Source organism: Calliopsis andreniformis, unplaced genomic scaffold (assembly GCF_051401765.1).
Source record: "Calliopsis andreniformis isolate RMS-2024a unplaced genomic scaffold, iyCalAndr_principal scaffold0254, whole genome shotgun sequence".
NCBI lineage: Eukaryota > Metazoa > Arthropoda > Insecta > Hymenoptera > Andrenidae > Calliopsis > Calliopsis andreniformis.
The window spans coordinates 237,302-257,046 of NW_027480663.1; the positions used below are offsets into that span (position 1 = coordinate 237,302).

Genomic DNA, 19,745 nt, shown 5'->3' on the forward strand with positions numbered 1-19,745 from the left:
AGTAATAGTTATACTAACTGTAGCAATCATAACATTGTAATAATAAACAGAATAATCATGGAAATAGCCTAATAATCGTTATTATAGCCATAATAATTATAATAGTCGTAATCACCATAAGAATCTCAGTGATGATCATAATAATCCTCACAATCATACTAAGAAAACATAATAATCATAATAATCATGATAATAACCATAATAGACTTGGAAACAACCCTAATAACCATTATAACAGCCATAATAACCATAATAACCATAATAGCTATAGTAATCTGACTGATGATCATAATTATCGTGCTATCAACCAATATAATCATAGTAATCGTCATGATAACCACAACAATCATGACAATCATAATTACAATCATAATTATCATAGCAACAATCATAATAGCCGTGATAATCATAGTAATCGTTACACTGACTGTAATAACCATAACATCGTTATAATATACAGAATAATCATGGAAATAACCTAATAATCGTTATTACAGCCATAATAATCTTAATAACCATAATAACCAGAATAATAATAGTAATGATCATAATAACCCTCACAGTAATACTAAGCAACATTATAATCATAATAATCATTATAATAAACATAATAGACTTGGAAACGATCATAATAACCAATATAATAGACATAATAACCAAAATAATCTTAATAGCCATAGTAATCCGAATGATGACCATAATAACCATGCTATCAACCATTATAATCATAGTAACCGTCATAATACCCACAACAATCATAACAATCATAGCAACAATCATAATAGCCGTAATAATCATAGTAATCGTTATACTAACTGTAATAATCATAACATCGTTATAATATACAGAATAATCATGGAAATGACCTAATACTCGTTATTACAACCATAATAATCTTAATAGCCATTATAACCAGAATAATCGTAACAATGATCATAATAATTCTCACAATCATACTAGGAAACATAATAATCATAATAATCATGATAATAACCATAATAGACTTGGAAACAACCCTAATAACCATTATAATAGCCATAATAACCATAATAACCATTATAGCTATATTAATCTGACTGATGATCATAACTACCATACTATCAACCATTATAATCATAGTAATCGTCATAATAACCACAACAGTCATAAAAATCATAATAATAATCATAATTACCATAGCAACAATCATAATAGCCGTAATAATCATAGTAATAGTTATACTAACCGTAATAGTCATAACATCGTAATAATAAACAGAATGATCAGGAAAAAAACCTAATAATGGTTATTATAGCCATAATAATCGTAATAGTCGTAATCACCATAAGAATGTCATTGATGATCATGGTATTCGTCATAATCATGCTCAGAAACATAATAATCATAACAATCATGATAATAACCATAATAGACTTGGAAACAGCCACAATAACCATTATAATAGCCATAACAACCGTAATAATCATAATAGTTATAGCAATCTGAATGATGATCATAATAACCATGCTATCAACCATTATAATCATAGTAATCGTCATAATACCCACAACAATCATAACAATCATAGCAACAATCATAATAGCCGTAATAATCATAGTAATCGTTATACTAACTGTAATAATCATAACATCGTTATAATATACAGAATAATCATGGAAATAACCTAATACTCGTTATTACAACCATAATAATCTTAATAGCCATTATATCCAGAATAATCGTAATAATGATCATAATAATTCTCACAATCATACTATGAAACATAATAATCATAATAATCATGATAATAACCATAATAGACTTGGAAACAACCCTAATAACCATTATAATAGCCATAATAACCATAATAACCATTATAGCTATATTAATCTGACTGATGATCATAACTACCATACTATCAACCATTATAATCATAGTAATCGTCATAATAACCACAACAATCATAAAAATCATAATAATAATCGTAATTACCATAGCAACAATCATAATAGCCGTAATAATCATAGTAATAGTTATACTAACCGTAATAGTCATAACATCGTAATAATAAACAGAATGATCATAGAAATTACCTAATAATCGTTATTATTGCCATAATAATCGTAATAGTCGTAATCACCATAAGAATGTCATTGATGATCATAGTATTCGTCATAATCATGCTAAGAAACATAATAATCATAATAATCATGATAATAACCATAATAGACATGGAAACAGCCATAATAACCATTATATTAGCCATAACAACCATAATAATCATAATAGTTATACTAATCTGAATGATGATAATAATTACCATGCTATCAACAATTATAATCATAGTAATCGTCATAAACCCCACAACAAACATAACAATCATAATAATAATGATAATAAACATGTCAATAACCATAATAAACTTGGAAACAACCATAATAACCATTATAATAGCCATGATAACCGTATTAATCATAATAGCTATAGTAATCTGAATGATGATCATGATTTCTATGCCATCAACCATTATAATCATAGTAACCCTCATAATAACCACAACAATCATAACAATCATAATAATAATCATAATAATCATAGCACAATCATAATAGCCGTAATAGTCATAGTAATAGTTATACTAACTGTAATAATCATAACATCGTAATAATAAACAGAATAATCAAGGAAATAACCTAATAATCGTTATTACAGACATAATAATCTAAACAACCATAATAACCAGAATTATCATAATAATGATCATAATAATCCTCACAATCATACTAAGAAACATAATAATCATAATAATCATGATAATAACCATAATAGACTTGGAAACAGCCCTAATAACCATTATAATAGCCATAATAACCATAATAACCATTATAGCTATATTATTCTGACTGATGATCATAACTACCATACTATCAACCATTATAATCATAGTAATCGTCATAATAACCACAACAATCATAAAAATCATAATAATAATCATAATTACCATAGCAACAATCATAATAGCCGTAATAATCATAGTACTAGTTATACTAACCGTAATAGTCATAACATCGTAATAATAAACAGAATGATCATAGAAATTACCTAATAATCGTTATTATTGCCATAATAATCGTAATAGTCGTAATCACCATAAGAATGTCATTGATGATCATAGTATTCGTCATAATCATGCTAAGAAACATAATAATCATAATAATCATGATAATAACCATAATAGACTTGGAAACAGCCATAATAACCATTATATTAGCCATAACAACCATAATAATCATAATAGTTATAGTAATCTGAATGATGATCATAATTACCATGCTATCAACAATTATAATCATAGTAATCGTCATATACCCCACAACAAACATAACAATCATAATAATAATGATAATAAACATGACAATAACCATAATAAACTTGGAAACAACCATAATAACCATTATAATAGCCATGATAACCGTATTAATCATAATAGCTATAGTAATCTGAATGATGATCATGATTTCTATGCCATCAACCATTATAATCATAGTAACCCTCATAATAACCACAACAATCATAACAATCATAATAATAATCATAATAATCATAGCACAATCATAATAGCCGTAATAGTCATAGTAATAGTTATACTAACTGTAATAATCATAACATCGTAATAATAAACAGAATAATCAAGGAAATAACCTAATAATCGTTATTACAGGCATAATAATCAAAACAACCATAATAACCAGAATTATCATAATAATGATCATAATAATCCTCACAATCATACTAAGAAACATAATAATCATAATAATCATGATAGTAACCATAATAGACTTGGAAACAACCCTAATAACCATTATAATAGCCATAATAACCATAATAACCATAATAACTATAGTAATCTGACTGATGATCATAATTACCATGCTATCAACAATTATAATCATGGTAATCGTCATAATAACCACAACAATCATAACAATCATAATAATAGTCATAGTAATAATAGGAACAATCATAATAGCCGTAATAATCATGGTAATGGTTATACTGACTGTAATTATCATAACATCGTTATAATATACAGAATAATCATGGAAATAACCTAATAATCGTTATTACAGCCATAATAATCTTAATAACCATAATAACCAGAATAATAATAGTAATGATCATAATAACCCTCACAGTAATACTAAGCAACATTATAATCATAATAATCATTATAATAAACATAATAGACTTGGAAACGATCATAATAACCAATATAATAGACATAATAGCCAAAATAATCTTTATAGCCATAGTAATCCGAATGATGACCATAATAACCATGCTATCAACCATTATCATCATAGTAATCGTCATAATACCCACAACAATCATAACAATCATAGCAACAATCATAATAGCCGTAATAATCATAGTAATCGTTATACTAACTGTAATAATCATAACATCGTTATAATATGCAGAATTATCATGGAAATAACCTAATAATCGTTATTACAGACATAATAATCTTAATAACCATTATAACCAGAATAATCGTAACAATGATCATAATAATTCTCACAATCATATTAGGAAACATAATAATCATAATAATCATGATAATAACCATAATAGACTTGGAAACAACCCTAATAACCATTATAATAGCCATAATAACCATAATAACCATTATAGCTATATTAATCTGACTGATGATCATAACTACCATACTATCAACCATTATAATCATTGTAATCGTCATAATACCCACAACAGTCATTGTTTAAAAAGCGGTTATATAACGGGCATTTGGCTCGTCCGCGAGATTCGTAATTTGTTGGTATACGTGACCGACCGAAGGTGGCCTTCGGTCGGAGCATACGTTGTCCTAGCAGCAAAACACGATCAGCTGTCGTATGACTTGTTTTTGTCGTCAAAATTAAAGTTCAAACAAAGTAAGCGTTGTCGAGCAACGGTTTTGAACTCCAGGCTCGATGTCGAGTGGGGACATCGGAGCCTGAAGGAGAGAGAGAGTACATCGTACTACATTAGCACGAGACAAAAGATAATTTGTGAGCGCCGCGTAGTGGTAAAATTTGGCACGTCTTCCGCTTCGCGGAGACACGCGCGGCTCTCGCCCCAGTCGTCTTTCGACAATCAAGCTTGACGCAGTCAGTGCGACCGTACGTCAAGCGCCTCTCAGCTCGCCAGTTTTCAGATTTCAAGTAGTTTGGTTACCAGACACTTGAAATCTCACTAGCTCTAAAAAGCTGAACCTCTGTCGCCGACAGACTAGGAAACTCTGCTCGATTCGTACGTATAATACGTACGAAAGAGCACCTGGTTTGTTTTAGGAGACAATTGATCGAGATTTGCACTCTTGGAATCGGGGCCTGCCCTGATTCTCTGAGTCTCGTTTCGTCTCGGAGCAACAAAGGCCGCTGCCTGTTGGATCCCTGAGAGACGGGTTACAACAGAGAGAGATAACGTACGTGCCTATCACCTCTGCGTTACTCGTGCTCTGCCACCCCGTTTAGTAGCAACCCCCGTGTGACGAATAGAAGCACACGGTAAGGTGAACGGAGTCGCCGAGCCTCTGGCCGTCCTCAGCCTCCAGGACCAGCAATTCGCTGGTTATAGCGTGTCCCTCCGCTCACGAATCCCTAAATTACTTGGATTCGTACGGAACGAACCTTTCCAAAAGGTGCAAGGCGAAGAGAAGAGGTCCCTCCTCCTCTCAAGCCACTCGTTCATCGACTTCTTCTTCGCGCCAGAAGAAGAGTCGATAATACAGTCCACTGCATTACCTTTGCGTTACAGGCAAGGTTTTGCTATCCCCTCCAAATAGGCTCGCGAGCGCAGCCTGGAGTTGGGAATCTTTGGTATAGCCAGATTTACACTCTTGCTTACCGCCGCGGTTCCGCCGCTATCTCTCTTTTTCAGACGTCAACGTCGCTAAGGGGAGCCGGCGTCACCACCAGCCAAGGCCCTCCGATCCGCCGCCGTCCATTCGAGCCGACGAGGACCGAAGCCAGCGCCCAGCCCCCTACACAAAAGTTCAATAAACGTCGTTTCCAAGCCCTTTTCAGGGCCGGCAAAATATAAAACTCGTGTCTTCGTTTTCTTTCGTATCCCCTCAATCTCACCTCATCCGGACCTCCGTTGGATCCCTTATTTTAAGCGATTCCAACATAAGGTCCTTCGAGCCGGATTGAAAGGTTGAGAAAGGGTGAAAGAAACGATCACTTCAGGTTGACCTTCGAGCAGTGTTTACCTCTCGAAGTATATCACCATGTCGAACCCCGTAAAGGAGCAGTTGACTCTTCCTGCCCTGGAGGTCGAGATGGAGGATATTCAGTCACGAATTCGGGGAATGACCCGACTCGTGACTAATCTGAAGAAAAAGGGGCGAAATAATTATACCATCTCTCTCCTCAAGCAGAAGTTGGAGTATGTAACTGACGTTTGGAGGGACATCCAAGAGCGAGTTAAACAGCTCAAAAAGGAGGTCCCTGACAGCAAACGGAAGGTCATACCCTTCTTCGGCGAGAGCACGATGGATGATGCAGAAGATGCGTTCCATGAAGCTCAGAACTTCCTGATGACGGAATTGGACAGCCTCATACAGGAAAAGGAATCGGCTGGATTCGGCAACCCCGGGAATACCGCGGGTGCCGGAGCAACCGGCCAGCCTAGTACGCTTGAGCTTCCCAAGCAGAATTTACCGAGATTTAGCGGAGATCCGCGAAAGTGGTGTCACTTTGCGGATCTGTTCACCGCCAGCATAATCAAAGATCAACGGTTGTCAGATGCGCAACGTTTGCAATATCTGAACGGCTGCTTGGAAGGAGAGGCACTCGCATCGATTGCCACGCTTGAAATTGCGGATCGCAATTTCAAGCCGGCGTGGGATACCCTGACCGAACAATTCGGGAACCCACGTCGCATGGTGCTTCAGCTTCTCGCAACATTCACGAAGCTGAAGCCGATCAGGACGGGCGACATAGAAAGCCTGCAACAGATCACCGTCGGCTGGAAACAAACGCTCGCCGCGCTCCAGAAGCTGGGGCGCAAGGTAGAGCATTACAGCGACGTGTTGGTCATCCTGATAAAATCTAAGTTGGACCAATCCCTAGAATGGGAATGGGAGGGCACGCAAAAGCTCAACCAAGAAATCCCCTCATTTAATGAGATGTTGGATTTTCTCAGGGAGCAAGAGCACAGACTGCACGTGCTGATCAACCCGGTACAAAAACAAGCGGTTGACCCCACGTCAAAACCTCGCATACGGCAACATAACGCCGTAGTCGAAAGCTCTCCCGGTCCAACCTTGGAGTGTACATTCTTCGGACTGACGCACGGAATTACAACGTGCAAAAAGTTCAAGCTGCTCACGCCTGAATTGCGCTTCCATTATATTAAAGCGAATCAGTCGTGTATAAACTGTCTCGCTTCGACTCACACAGTCGCGCGCTGCCCTAAGAACGCAGCGTGTACAAAGTGCAGTAAGAAGCATCACACTATTCTGCACTTTGACGCACCACAAGTCGGCACAGGCAATCGTCGGTCGACGAAAAAGCCACAGCAGGGCCAGCGGGAAGCGGGACGGAGTAACGTCTCCGCACGTGAGCCCGCGAATGTAAACACGAAATCTCGTGCTTCTACATCAAGCGCCGACGTGACGTCGCACTGTAGTGCGACGGAGAGCGGAACACCAGCTGTGTTTCTGGCGACGGCAAATGTGCGAGTCACAGGAAAGGGAGGCACGACGCGCATCGCGCGTGCACTCATAGACCAGGGCTCGGAAGCCTCCTTCATTTCCGCGAACCTCGCAAATGACTTGCGACTCGCGAGAAGGAAAACCCCAGCCACAGTTACGGGCTTGGGGGGCGGAAAAGCCCAGGATATAAAATATAGCGTGGATATCGAGTTCGGTTCGACACGTTGCACTGAGGAGGCGTTCCGCACCAGTGCATACGTGGTGTCCCGAATCACCTCGTATGCCCCGCCGTCGGTTCACGTGCCGGAATACACCGCGTTGCGTGAACTGACACTCGCGGATCCTGACCCCGCTTCAGACCGCCCAATAGAGGTGCTGATCGGAGCTGGGACATATGCGAGTATCATTCGACCAGGGCTTCGGCGATTCGGTAAGCGAGGGCCGATCGCGCAGGAAACAGCTTTAGGCTGGATACTGTCAGGCCCGGTCGACGCAGCCACCTCTTCCCCAAACCCCGTGAGGACGCTGCATTGCACCGTCCTCGAATCGCTCGACAAAGCGATACGAAGGTTCTGGGAGATAGAGGAGATTCCCTCGAAATTGGTGAATACCAAGGCCGAGGACGAATGCGAAGAATACTTCGCAAAAACCGTCGCGCGAGACGCGACGGGACGATTCATCGTTCGGTTGCCCTTCAACCACGAAAACCCGGACGAGCTGTTGGGAGAATCTCTTCCAATAGCTCTCTCCGCGTTGACTAGGTTAAGGAAAAAACTGGACCTGGATCCAACCCTCATGAGGGAATACAGTGAGTTTCTCACTGAATATGAGTCGTTGAGTCATATGACTCGCCTAGAGTTCCTCGACAAGACACGACTCTACATTCCACATAGAGCGGTTGTTCGAACGGAAAGCGCTACGACGAAGCTGCGCGTCGTGTTTAACGCTTCCAGTAAAACAGCGGGCGGACGCTCGCTGAACGACATCCTCCACGTAGGACCGAAGCTACAGAACGATATCACCGCTGTATTAACGCGGTGGCGTCTGTATCAATACGTGCTAGTAGCAGATATAGAGAAAATGTTTCGACAAATTCTCGTAGCTGCAGAGGATCGTCGATTCCAATGCATCGTGTGGCGCACGCCAGAAACCGAACGAAATATAGCGTTCGAGTTAAAAACCGTGACCTACGGTACGGCGTGTGCCCCATATTTATCGATGCGAACGCTTCTCGAGCTGAAAAAACAGGACGGCGACCGCTTCCCGCTCGCCGCTCCTATCCTCGAGAAGGACGTCTATGTTGACGACGTGTTTATGGGAGCTCCGGACAAACTATTGTTGGAGCAAATCCGTAAACAAACGTGCGAGCTCTTACAGCAAGGTGGATTTAACCTTCGTAAGTGGGCTGGAAATTCGCCAGATTTATTAGGCAATATTCCACATAGCTCGCACTCCCACGCAGTCGACCTTGATTTGTTTGATAATTCCGAATTAAAGGTACTCGGTCTGCGATGGATTCCATCAGGAGATTTTTTCTACTTCAATCTGCAACGTTTCCAACCGTCTGCAACACCGATCACAAAGCGTACTTTGTTTTCGGAAATTGCAAAATTATACGACCCTCTCGGCTGGCTTTCGCCAGTCGTGATTCGCGCAAAAACTTTAATGCAGTCCCAATGGCTGGAAAAAATCCAGTGGGACGAGCAAGTTTCCGCGGAAACGCTCAAAATGTGGAACACATTTTGTGCGGATTGGAGCAGATTGAACCAGTGGAAACTTCCCCGATGGATCCGTTATGGAGCCGACACGACTTCTGTGGAACTGCACGGATTTTGTGACGCATCGCTCGCAGCCTATTCGGCTGTCACTTATTTAAGAGTGACGACGATAGACAACGGTGTGTTTACATCGCTGTTGATGGCAAAAACGCGAGTGGCTCCAATAAAAACACAGTCGATCCCAGTTCTTGAATTGAACGGGGCCGTACTGCTAGCCGAGCTAATCTTGCACGTGAGAGACTCGCTTGCAATGAAAATAGATCGAGTAGTCTGTTGGACAGACTCAACTATCGCTCTAGCTTGGCTGAAAAAACACCCATCGACCTGGAAGGTTATAGTGGCCAACCGAGTGTCGAAAATCCAAACGGCCCTCCCGAACGCGGAATGGCGTTACGTGCCGACCCGTTCGAACCCCGCGGATTTAAATTCGCGCGGGATCGACGCGGCAGAATTTCTGCAGTCGAACCTATGGACGTTTGGACCGACATGGCTGAGCGAAGCGGAAGCGCAATGGCCCGCCATACCCGCTTCCGTTGAGACCGATGAAAGCAAGCGCGTAGCGCATGCACACGTAGCAACTCCGAAGCCGGAATGGGATTTTCTGTTCCGTTTTCAATCATGGAGAAAACTGTTACGTGTAACGGCGTACTGTCTTCGTTGGCGAAGACCGTCGCGCGTCAATCAAAGGTCAAACGCCGGTCAAGTAATCGAGGCGGCAGAAATGCGTAACGCAGCTGAGCGCCTCGCACGCCATATACAGGGCTCGCATTTCGCAGAGGAATACCGATGCTTAAAAAATCATCGCAGTATCCCTGTGAAATCTCCCTTAAAAAGTCTCAACCCGTTCCTCGACGATAAGGACGTCCTGCGAGTCGGTGGAAGACTGGAGAATGCGACGCTTGCATGGGAAACCAAGCACCCGATAATACTGCCTAAGCATTATGTTTCGACATTAATAATTAGGCAGTGCCACGTAGATACGTTGCATGGGGGCTTGCAGTTGACCTTGCACACTGTCAGGCAAAATTATTGGATCCTCGGTTGTCGAAATGCAGCGAAAACCGTGGTCAACAAATGCATGCGATGCGTAAGGTGGCGAGGCAACACGTCCACGCAAATAATGCAGCATCTGACCCCGGAGCGCTGTCGCCCGTCAAGAGCATTCGACAATTGCGGAGTGGATTACGCGGGACCTTACCGTGTCCGCGACTCCGCGGGCCGAGGCAAAACAGCTCACAAAGCGTACATCGCGGTGTTTGTTTGTTACGCTACGAGGGCTGTCCATATCGAACTCGTCCATGACTACACGACGAGCGCGTTCTTAGCCGCACTCGATCGGTTTGTTGCACGACGAGGAATCCCGTCCTGCATTTTCAGTGACAATGGAACCAATTTCGTCGGTGCCGATCGAGAATTACAACAGCACTGTCGTGCAGTATTTTCTGCAACGGACACGCATAATAAATGCGGTGCTATCGGCATTCAGTGGCGGTTTAATCCACCCAGTGCCCCACACTTCGGTGGAATGCAGGAGGCCGGCGTGAAATCGGTGAAACACCATTTGAAACGCACGTTGGGAGAGTTCACACCCACGGGAGAGGAAATGCAGACGCTGCTCTGCAAGATCGAAGCGAGTCTTAACTCGCGACCGATCGCTCCCCTGAGTGACGACCCAGACGACTATGCGTCTCTTACGCCCGGTCACTTCCTGACAGGCGGACCACTAAATGCGATTCCGCTGCAGTCCGTGGAAAATGAAAAACTCTCGCGATTGTCGCGTTGGAGAGCGATTCAAAAATTCCACGAGCAACTGTGGAGGCATTGGACGCGCGATTATCTCACGCACCTCCAAAATCGCTACAAGTGGCGCACCACCCAACTGCAACTGCAACCAGGAGATCTGGTGCTAGTGCAGAATCCTCTTCTTCCCCCCAACCAGTGGGAGATGGGAAGAATTGAGGAGGTGTTCCCGGGGAAAGACGGAAATGTACGTGTGGTAAAAGTACGTACCGCAAAGTCAACTTACACACGCCCCATCACAAGGATGTGTAGGTTACCCGTGGATGAGCCCGCTACGACGACCGGCGCCGAGGTCGAGCGGGCAAAATAAACACCTGTAAAGAATTTTCGGAAAAAACCAGGGAGACACCAAGGTGAGACCGATTGTTCTAGAAGAAAATCGAACGATCGGGACCCCCTCTTCCTTGACCCCCAATCCCCTTGGGAGGGGAGACGAAGTATTTCCGTCTCTATCTCTCCAAGGGAAAAAGCGCCCCCGCGAAATCGCGGGCGCTACCGAAATCGGTTGTGAGCGTCGCGCCGGCCGAGTCAGTAGAAATCAAGCAATGGAAAGCGACACACAAAACACGCAGAACCAAATCTCGGCGACCTTTGATCGCTGTTTGAAGATTGGGGAGCAGGCTCTCCAGCAAGAGACGCGTACACCCTCGCCACTGGAGAAGTCGCACCAGGAAGCAGTACAAGAAACCACTCAAGAGGAGTGGACAATAACCATCGGCCCACCAAGAATGGGCCCAGTACAGCTCAGGGTGCCGGAGCACATTCCGCGCACCACGCGGCGGTATCGCTGCACCGTCCCAGGAGGGCGGTACGCCCTCAGATGGGACCGGGAGCAGCGATTAACTTCACTGCTTTGGCGGCCGGCGGTGGACCCCCCAACGCCGAGAGGCCAAGAAAAGAGTACCGCCCCCGCGGCTGCAGCGAGCCAAGCGGGCGGGAGGACGCCCAACAGGCCCCGACCAAAGGCGAGGGAGGATAACCGTCAACAGGCACAAGCACCGACGACATCCAGGGCCTTGGTGGCGGCTAGGCCCTCCCCGATTGCCAGCCGCACCCGGCGACCACCCCGGCCTCAAGGACCGACGTTAGAGGAGCTGACGCGCGCAGCAGTCGGCATCGCGGTGGAAACCTCGATGCGGCTGCTGCAGCAACAGCAGCAGCTACACCCGCAGCAGAGCGCGTCTCCACCAGCGCATAAGTAAGTTCAATTGAATTTATATTTTGATTGAATATACGACAACGCTGCGAGTGAGTTCACTTCAATTGAACTTCACTTGCAGCACCTCTCTCTCTCATTCGCGAAGAAAGTATTAGTCTTTCGAGTCTCGCGTTACGATGTGCATACGACAGAGCATTACCGATTCTCCGTTGCACGGACCGTGCAAGGGGGGCGGTATGTTTAAAAAGCGGTTATATAACGGGCATTTGGCTCGTCCGCGAGATTCGTAATTTGTTGGTATACGTGACCGACCGAAGGTGGCCTTCGGTCGGAGCATACGTTGTCCTAGCAGCAAAACACGATCAGCTGTCGTATGACTTGTTTTTGTCGTCAAAATTAAAGTTCAAACAAAGTAAGCGTTGTCGAGCAACGGTTTTGAACTCCAGGCTCGATGTCGAGTGGGGACATCGGAGCCTGAAGGAGAGAGAGAGTACATCGTACTACATTAGCACGAGACAAAAGATAATTTGTGAGCGCCGCGTAGTGGTAAAATTTGGCACGTCTTCCGCTTCGCGGAGACACGCGCGGCTCTCGCCCCAGTCGTCTTTCGACAATCAAGCTTGACGCAGTCAGTGCGACCGTACGTCAAGCGCCTCTCAGCTCGCCAGTTTTCAGATTTCAAGTAGTTTGGTTACCAGACACTTGAAATCTCACTAGCTCTAAAAAGCTGAACCTCTGTCGCCGACAGACTAGGAAACTCTGCTCGATTCGTACGTATAATACGTACGAAAGAGCACCTGGTTTGTTTTAGGAGACAATTGATCGAGATTTGCACTCTTGGAATCGGGGCCTGCCCTGATTCTCTGAGTCTCGTTTCGTCTCGGAGCAACAAAGGCCGCTGCCTGTTGGATCCCTGAGAGACGGGTTACAACAGAGAGAGATAACGTACGTGCCTATCACCTCTGCGTTACTCGTGCTCTGCCACCCCGTTTAGTAGCAACCCCCGTGTGACGAATAGAAGCACACGGTAAGGTGAACGGAGTCGCCGAGCCTCTGGCCGTCCTCAGCCTCCAGGACCAGCAATTCGCTGGTTATAGCGTGTCCCTCCGCTCACGAATCCCTAAATTACTTGGATTCGTACGGAACGAACCTTTCCAAAAGGTGCAAGGCGAAGAGAAGAGGTCCCTCCTCCTCTCAAGCCACTCGTTCATCGACTTCTTCTTCGCGCCAGAAGAAGAGTCGATAATACAGTCCACTGCATTACCTTTGCGTTACAGGCAAGGTTTTGCTATCCCCTCCAAATAGGCTCGCGAGCGCAGCCTGGAGTTGGGAATCTTTGGTATAGCCAGATTTACACTCTTGCTTACCGCCGCGGTTCCGCCGCTATCTCTCTTTTTCAGACGTCAACGTCGCTAAGGGGAGCCGGCGTCACCACCAGCCAAGGCCCTCCGATCCGCCGCCGTCCATTCGAGCCGACGAGGACCGAAGCCAGCGCCCAGCCCCCTACACAAAAGTTCAATAAACGTCGTTTCCAAGCCCTTTTCAGGGCCGGCAAAATATAAAACTCGTGTCTTCGTTTTCTTTCGTATCCCCTCAATCTCACCTCATCCGGACCTCCGTTGGATCCCTTATTTTAAGCGATTCCAACAGTCATAAAAATCATAATAATAATCATAATTACCATAGCAACAATCATAATAGCCGTAATAATCATAGTAATAGTTATACTAACCGTAATAGTCATAACATCGTAATAATAAACAGAATGATCAGGAAAAAAACCTAATAATGGTTATTATAGCCATAATAATCGTAATAGTCGTAATCACCATAAGAATGTCATTGATGATCATGGTATTCGTCATAATCATGCTCAGAAACATAATAATCATAACAATCATGATAATAACCATAATAGACTTGGAAACGGCCATAATAACCAATATAATAGACATAATAACCATAATAATCTTAACAGCCATAGTAATCCGAATGATGACCATAATAACCATGCTATCAACCATTATAATCATAGTAATCGTCATGATAACCACGACAATCATAACAATCATAAGAATAATCATAATTATCATAGCAACAATCATAATAGGTCGTAATAATCATAGTAATAGTTATACTAACCGTAATAGCCATAACATCGTAATAATAAACAGAATGATCATAGAAATTACCTAATAATCGTTATTATTGCCATAATAATCGTAATAGTCGTAATCACCATAAGAATGTCATTGATGATCATAGTATACGTCATAATCATGCTAAGAAACATAATAATCATAATAATCACGATAATAACCGTAATAGACTTGGAAACAGCCATAATAACCATTATATTAGCCATAACAACCATAAGAATCATAATAGTTATACTAATCTGAATGATGATCATAATTACCATGCTATCAACAATTATAATCATAGTAATCGTCATAAACCCCACAACAAACATAACAATCATAATAATAATGATAATAAACATGACAATAACCATAATAAACTTGGAAACAACCATAGTAACCATTATAATAGCCTTGATAACCGAATTAATCATAATAGCTATAGTAATCTGAATGATGATCATGATTTCTATGCCATCAACCATTATAATCATAGTAACCCTCATAATAACCACAACAATCATAACAATCATAATAATAATCATAATAATCATAGCACAATCATAATAGCCGTAATAGTCATAGTAATAGTTAAACTAACTGTAATAATCATAACATCGTAATAATAAACAGAATAATCAAGGAAATAACCTAATAACCGTTATTACAGACATAATAATTTAAAGAACCATAATAACCAGAATTATCATAATAATGATCATAATAATCCTCACAATCATACTAAGAAACATAATAATCATAATAATCATGATAATAACCATAATAGACTTGGAAACAACCCTAATAACCATTATAATAGCCATAATAACCATAATAACCATAATAACTATAGTAATCTGACTGATGATCATAATTACCATGCTATCAACAATTATAATAATGGTAATCGTCATAATAACCACAACAATCATAACAATCATAATAATAGTCATAGTAATCACAGGAACAATCATAATAAACGTAATAATCATGGTAATGGTTATACTGACTGTAATTATCATAACATCGTAATGATAAACAGAATAATCATGCAAATAGCCTAATAATCGTTATTACAGCCATATAATTCTTAATAACCATAATAAGCAGAATAACCACAATAATGGTCATTATAATCCTCACAATCGTACTAAAAAACATCACAATCACAATAATCATGAAAATAACCATAATAGACTTGGAAACAACCCTAATAACCATTATAATAGCCATAATAACCATAATAACCGTAATAGCTATAATAATCTGACTGATGATCATAACTACCATGCTATCAACAACTATAATCAAAGTAATCGTCATAATAACGACAACAAACATAACAATCATAATAATAATAATAATAATAATAAACATGGCAATAACCATAATAGACTTGGAAACAACCGTAATAACCATTATAATAGCCATGATAACCATATTAATCATAATAGCTATAGTAATCTGAATGATGATCATGATTACCATGCTATCAACCATTATGATCATAGTAATCGTCATAATAACCACAAAAATCATAACAATCATAATAATAGTCATAATAATCATAGCAAAAATCATAATAGACGTAATTACCATAGTAATAGTTATACTAACTGTAGCAATCATAACATTGTAATAATAAACAGAATAATCATGGAAATAGCCTAATAATCGTTATTATAGCCATAATAATTATAATAGTCGTAATCACCATAAGAATCTCAGTGATGATCATAATAATCCTCACAATCATACTAAGAAACATAATAATCATAATAATCATGATAATAACCATAATAGACTTGGAAACAACCCTAATAACCATTATAACAGCCATAATAACCATAATAACCATAATAGCTATAGTAATCTGACTGATGATCATAATTATCGTGCTATCAACAATTATAATCATAGTAATCGTCATAATAACCACAACAAACATATAAATCATAATAATAATGATAATAAACATGACAATAACCATAATAAACTTGGAAACAACCATAATAACAATTATAATAGCCCTGATAATGATATTCATCATAATAGCTATAGTAATCTGAATGATGATCATGATTACCATGCTATCAACCAATATAATCATAGTAATCGTCATGATAACCACAACAATCATGACAATCATAATTATAATCATAATTATCATAGCAACAATCATAACAGCCGTAATAATCATAGTAATAGTTATACTAACCGTAATAGTCATAACATCGTAATAATGAACAGAATGATCATAGAAATTACCTAATAATCGTTATTATTGCCATAATAATCGTAATAGTCGTAATCACCATAAGAATGTCATTGATGATCATAGTATTCGTCATAATCATGCTAAGAAACATAATAATCATAATAATCATGATAATAACCATAATAGACTTGGAAACAGCCATAATAACCATTATATTAGCCATAACAACCATAATAATCATAATAGTTATACTAATCTGAATGATGATCATAATTACCATGCTATCAACAATTATAATCATAGTAATCGTCATAAACCCCACAACAAACATAACAATAACAATAATAATGATAATAAACATGACAATAACCATAATAAACTTGGAAACAACCATAATAACCATTATAATAGCCATGATAACCGTATTAATCATAATAGCTATAGTAATATGAATGATGATCATGATTTCTATGCCATCAACCATTATAATCATAGTAACCCTCATAATAACCACAACAATCATAACAATCATAATAATAATCATAATAATCATAGCACAATCATAATAGCCGTAATAGTCATAGTAATAGTTATACTAACTGTAATAATCATAACATCGTAATAATAAACAGAATAATCAAGGAAATAACCTAATAATCGTTATTACAGACATAATAATCTAAACAACCATAATAACCAGAATTATCATAATAATGATCATAATAATCCTCACAATCATACTAAGAAACATAATAATCATAATAATCATGATAATAACCATAATAGACTTGGAAACAACCCTAATAACAATTATAATAACCATAACAACCATAATAATCATAATAGTTATACTAATCTGAATGATGATCATAATTACCATGCTATCTACAATTATAATCATAGTAATCGTCATAGTACCCACAACAAACATAACAATCATAATAATAGTGATAATAAACATGACAATAACCATAATAAACTTGGAAACAACCATAATAACCATTATAATAGCCATGATAACCGTATTAATCGTAATAGAAATAGTAATCTGAATGATGATCATGATTACTATGCTATCAACCATTATAATCATAGTAACCCTCACAATAACCACAACAATCATAACAATCATAAGAATAATCATAATAATCATAGCAACAGTCAGAATAGCCGTAATAGTCATTGTAATTGCTATACTAACTGTAATAATCATAATATCGTAATAATAAACAGAATAATCATGGAAATAACCTAATAATCGTTATTACAGCCATAATAATCGCAATAGTCGTAATCGCCATAAGAATCTTAGTGATTATCTTAATATTCGTCATAATCGTACTAAGAAACATAATAATCATAATAATCATGATAATAACCATAATAGACATGGAAACAACCATAACAACCATTATAATAGCCATAATAACCATAATAATCATAATAGCTATAGTAATCTGTATGATGATCATAGTAACCATGCTATCAACCAATATAATCATAGTAATCGTCATGATAACCACAACAATCATGACAATCATAATTATAATCATAATTATCATAGCAACAATCATAATAGCCGTGATAATCATAGTAATCGTTACACTGACCGTAATAATCATAACATCGTTATAATATACAGAATAATCATGCAAATAACCTAATAATCGTTATTACAGCCATAATAATCTTAATAACCATAATAACCAGAATAATAATAGTAATGATCATAATAACCCTCACAGTTTTACTAAGCAACATTATAATCATAATAATCATTATAATAAACATAATAGACTTGGAAACGATCATAATAACCAATATAATAGACATAATAACCATAATAATCTTAATAGCCATAGTAATCCGAATGATGACCATAATAACCATGCTATCAACCATTATAATCATAGTAATCGTCATAATAACCACAACAATCAAAATAATAATCATAATAATCATAGCAACAGTCATAATAAACGTAATAATCATAGTAATAGTTATACTGGCTGTAATAATCATAACATCGTTATAATATACAGAATAATCATGGAAATAACCTAATAATCGTTATTACAGACATAATAATCTTAATAACCATTATAACCAGAATAATCGTAGTAATGATCATAATAATTCTCACAATCATACTAGGAAACATAATAATCATAATAATCATGATAATAACCATAATAGACTTGGAAACAACCCTAATAACCATTATAATAGCCATAATAACCATAGTAACCATTATAGCTATATTAATCTGACTGATGATCATAACTACCATACTATCAACCGTTATAATCATAGTAATCGTCATAATAACCACAACAATCTTAACAATCATAATAATAATCATAATAATCATAGCAACAATCATAATAGACGCAATAATTATAGTAATAGTTATACTGACTGTAATAATCATAACATCGTAATAATAAACAGAATAATCATGGAAATAACCTAATAAACGATATTACAGCCATAATAATCTTAATAACCATAATAACCAGAATAATCATCGTAATGATCGTAATAATCATCGCAAACATACTATGATACATTATAATCATAATAATCATAATAATAACCTTAATAGACATGGAAACGATCATAATAACCATTATAATAGCCATAATAACCATAGTAATCTTAATAGCCATAGTAATCCGAATGATGACCATAATAACGATGCTATTATCCATTATAATCATAGTAATAATTATGATAACCACAACAATCATAACAATCATAATAATAGTCATAATAATCATAGGAACAATCATAATGGACGTAATAATCATAGTAATAGTTATACTGACAGTAATAATCATAACATCGTAATAAAAAACAGAACAATCAGGAAAAAAACCTAATAATCGTTACTATAGCCATAATAATCGCAATAGTCGTAATCGCCGTAAGAATCTCAGTGATGATCATA

The 19,745-nt window shown here is 38.7% G+C and overlaps 2 protein-coding genes across 2 annotated transcripts; both read left to right on the plus strand.

Moving 5' to 3' along the window:
• The first annotated feature begins 6,271 nt into the window (after positions 1-6,271).
• LOC143187766 (uncharacterized) lies at positions 6,272-11,587 on the plus strand. Its single transcript, XM_076391982.1, has 2 exons — positions 6,272-11,220; positions 11,530-11,587. Exons 1-2 carry the CDS (start codon positions 6,272-6,274, stop codon positions 11,585-11,587), a joined length of 5,007 nt encoding a protein of 1,668 aa, XP_076248097.1.
• On the plus strand, positions 11,066-13,940 carry LOC143187767 (uncharacterized). The gene is made up of 2 exons (XM_076391983.1): positions 11,066-12,475; positions 13,837-13,940. The coding sequence occupies exons 1-2, from the start codon at positions 11,823-11,825 to the stop codon at positions 13,850-13,852; spliced, it is 669 nt and encodes a 222-aa protein (XP_076248098.1). The 5' UTR covers positions 11,066-11,822; the 3' UTR covers positions 13,853-13,940.
• The last annotated feature ends 5,805 nt before the right edge of the window (positions 13,941-19,745 follow it).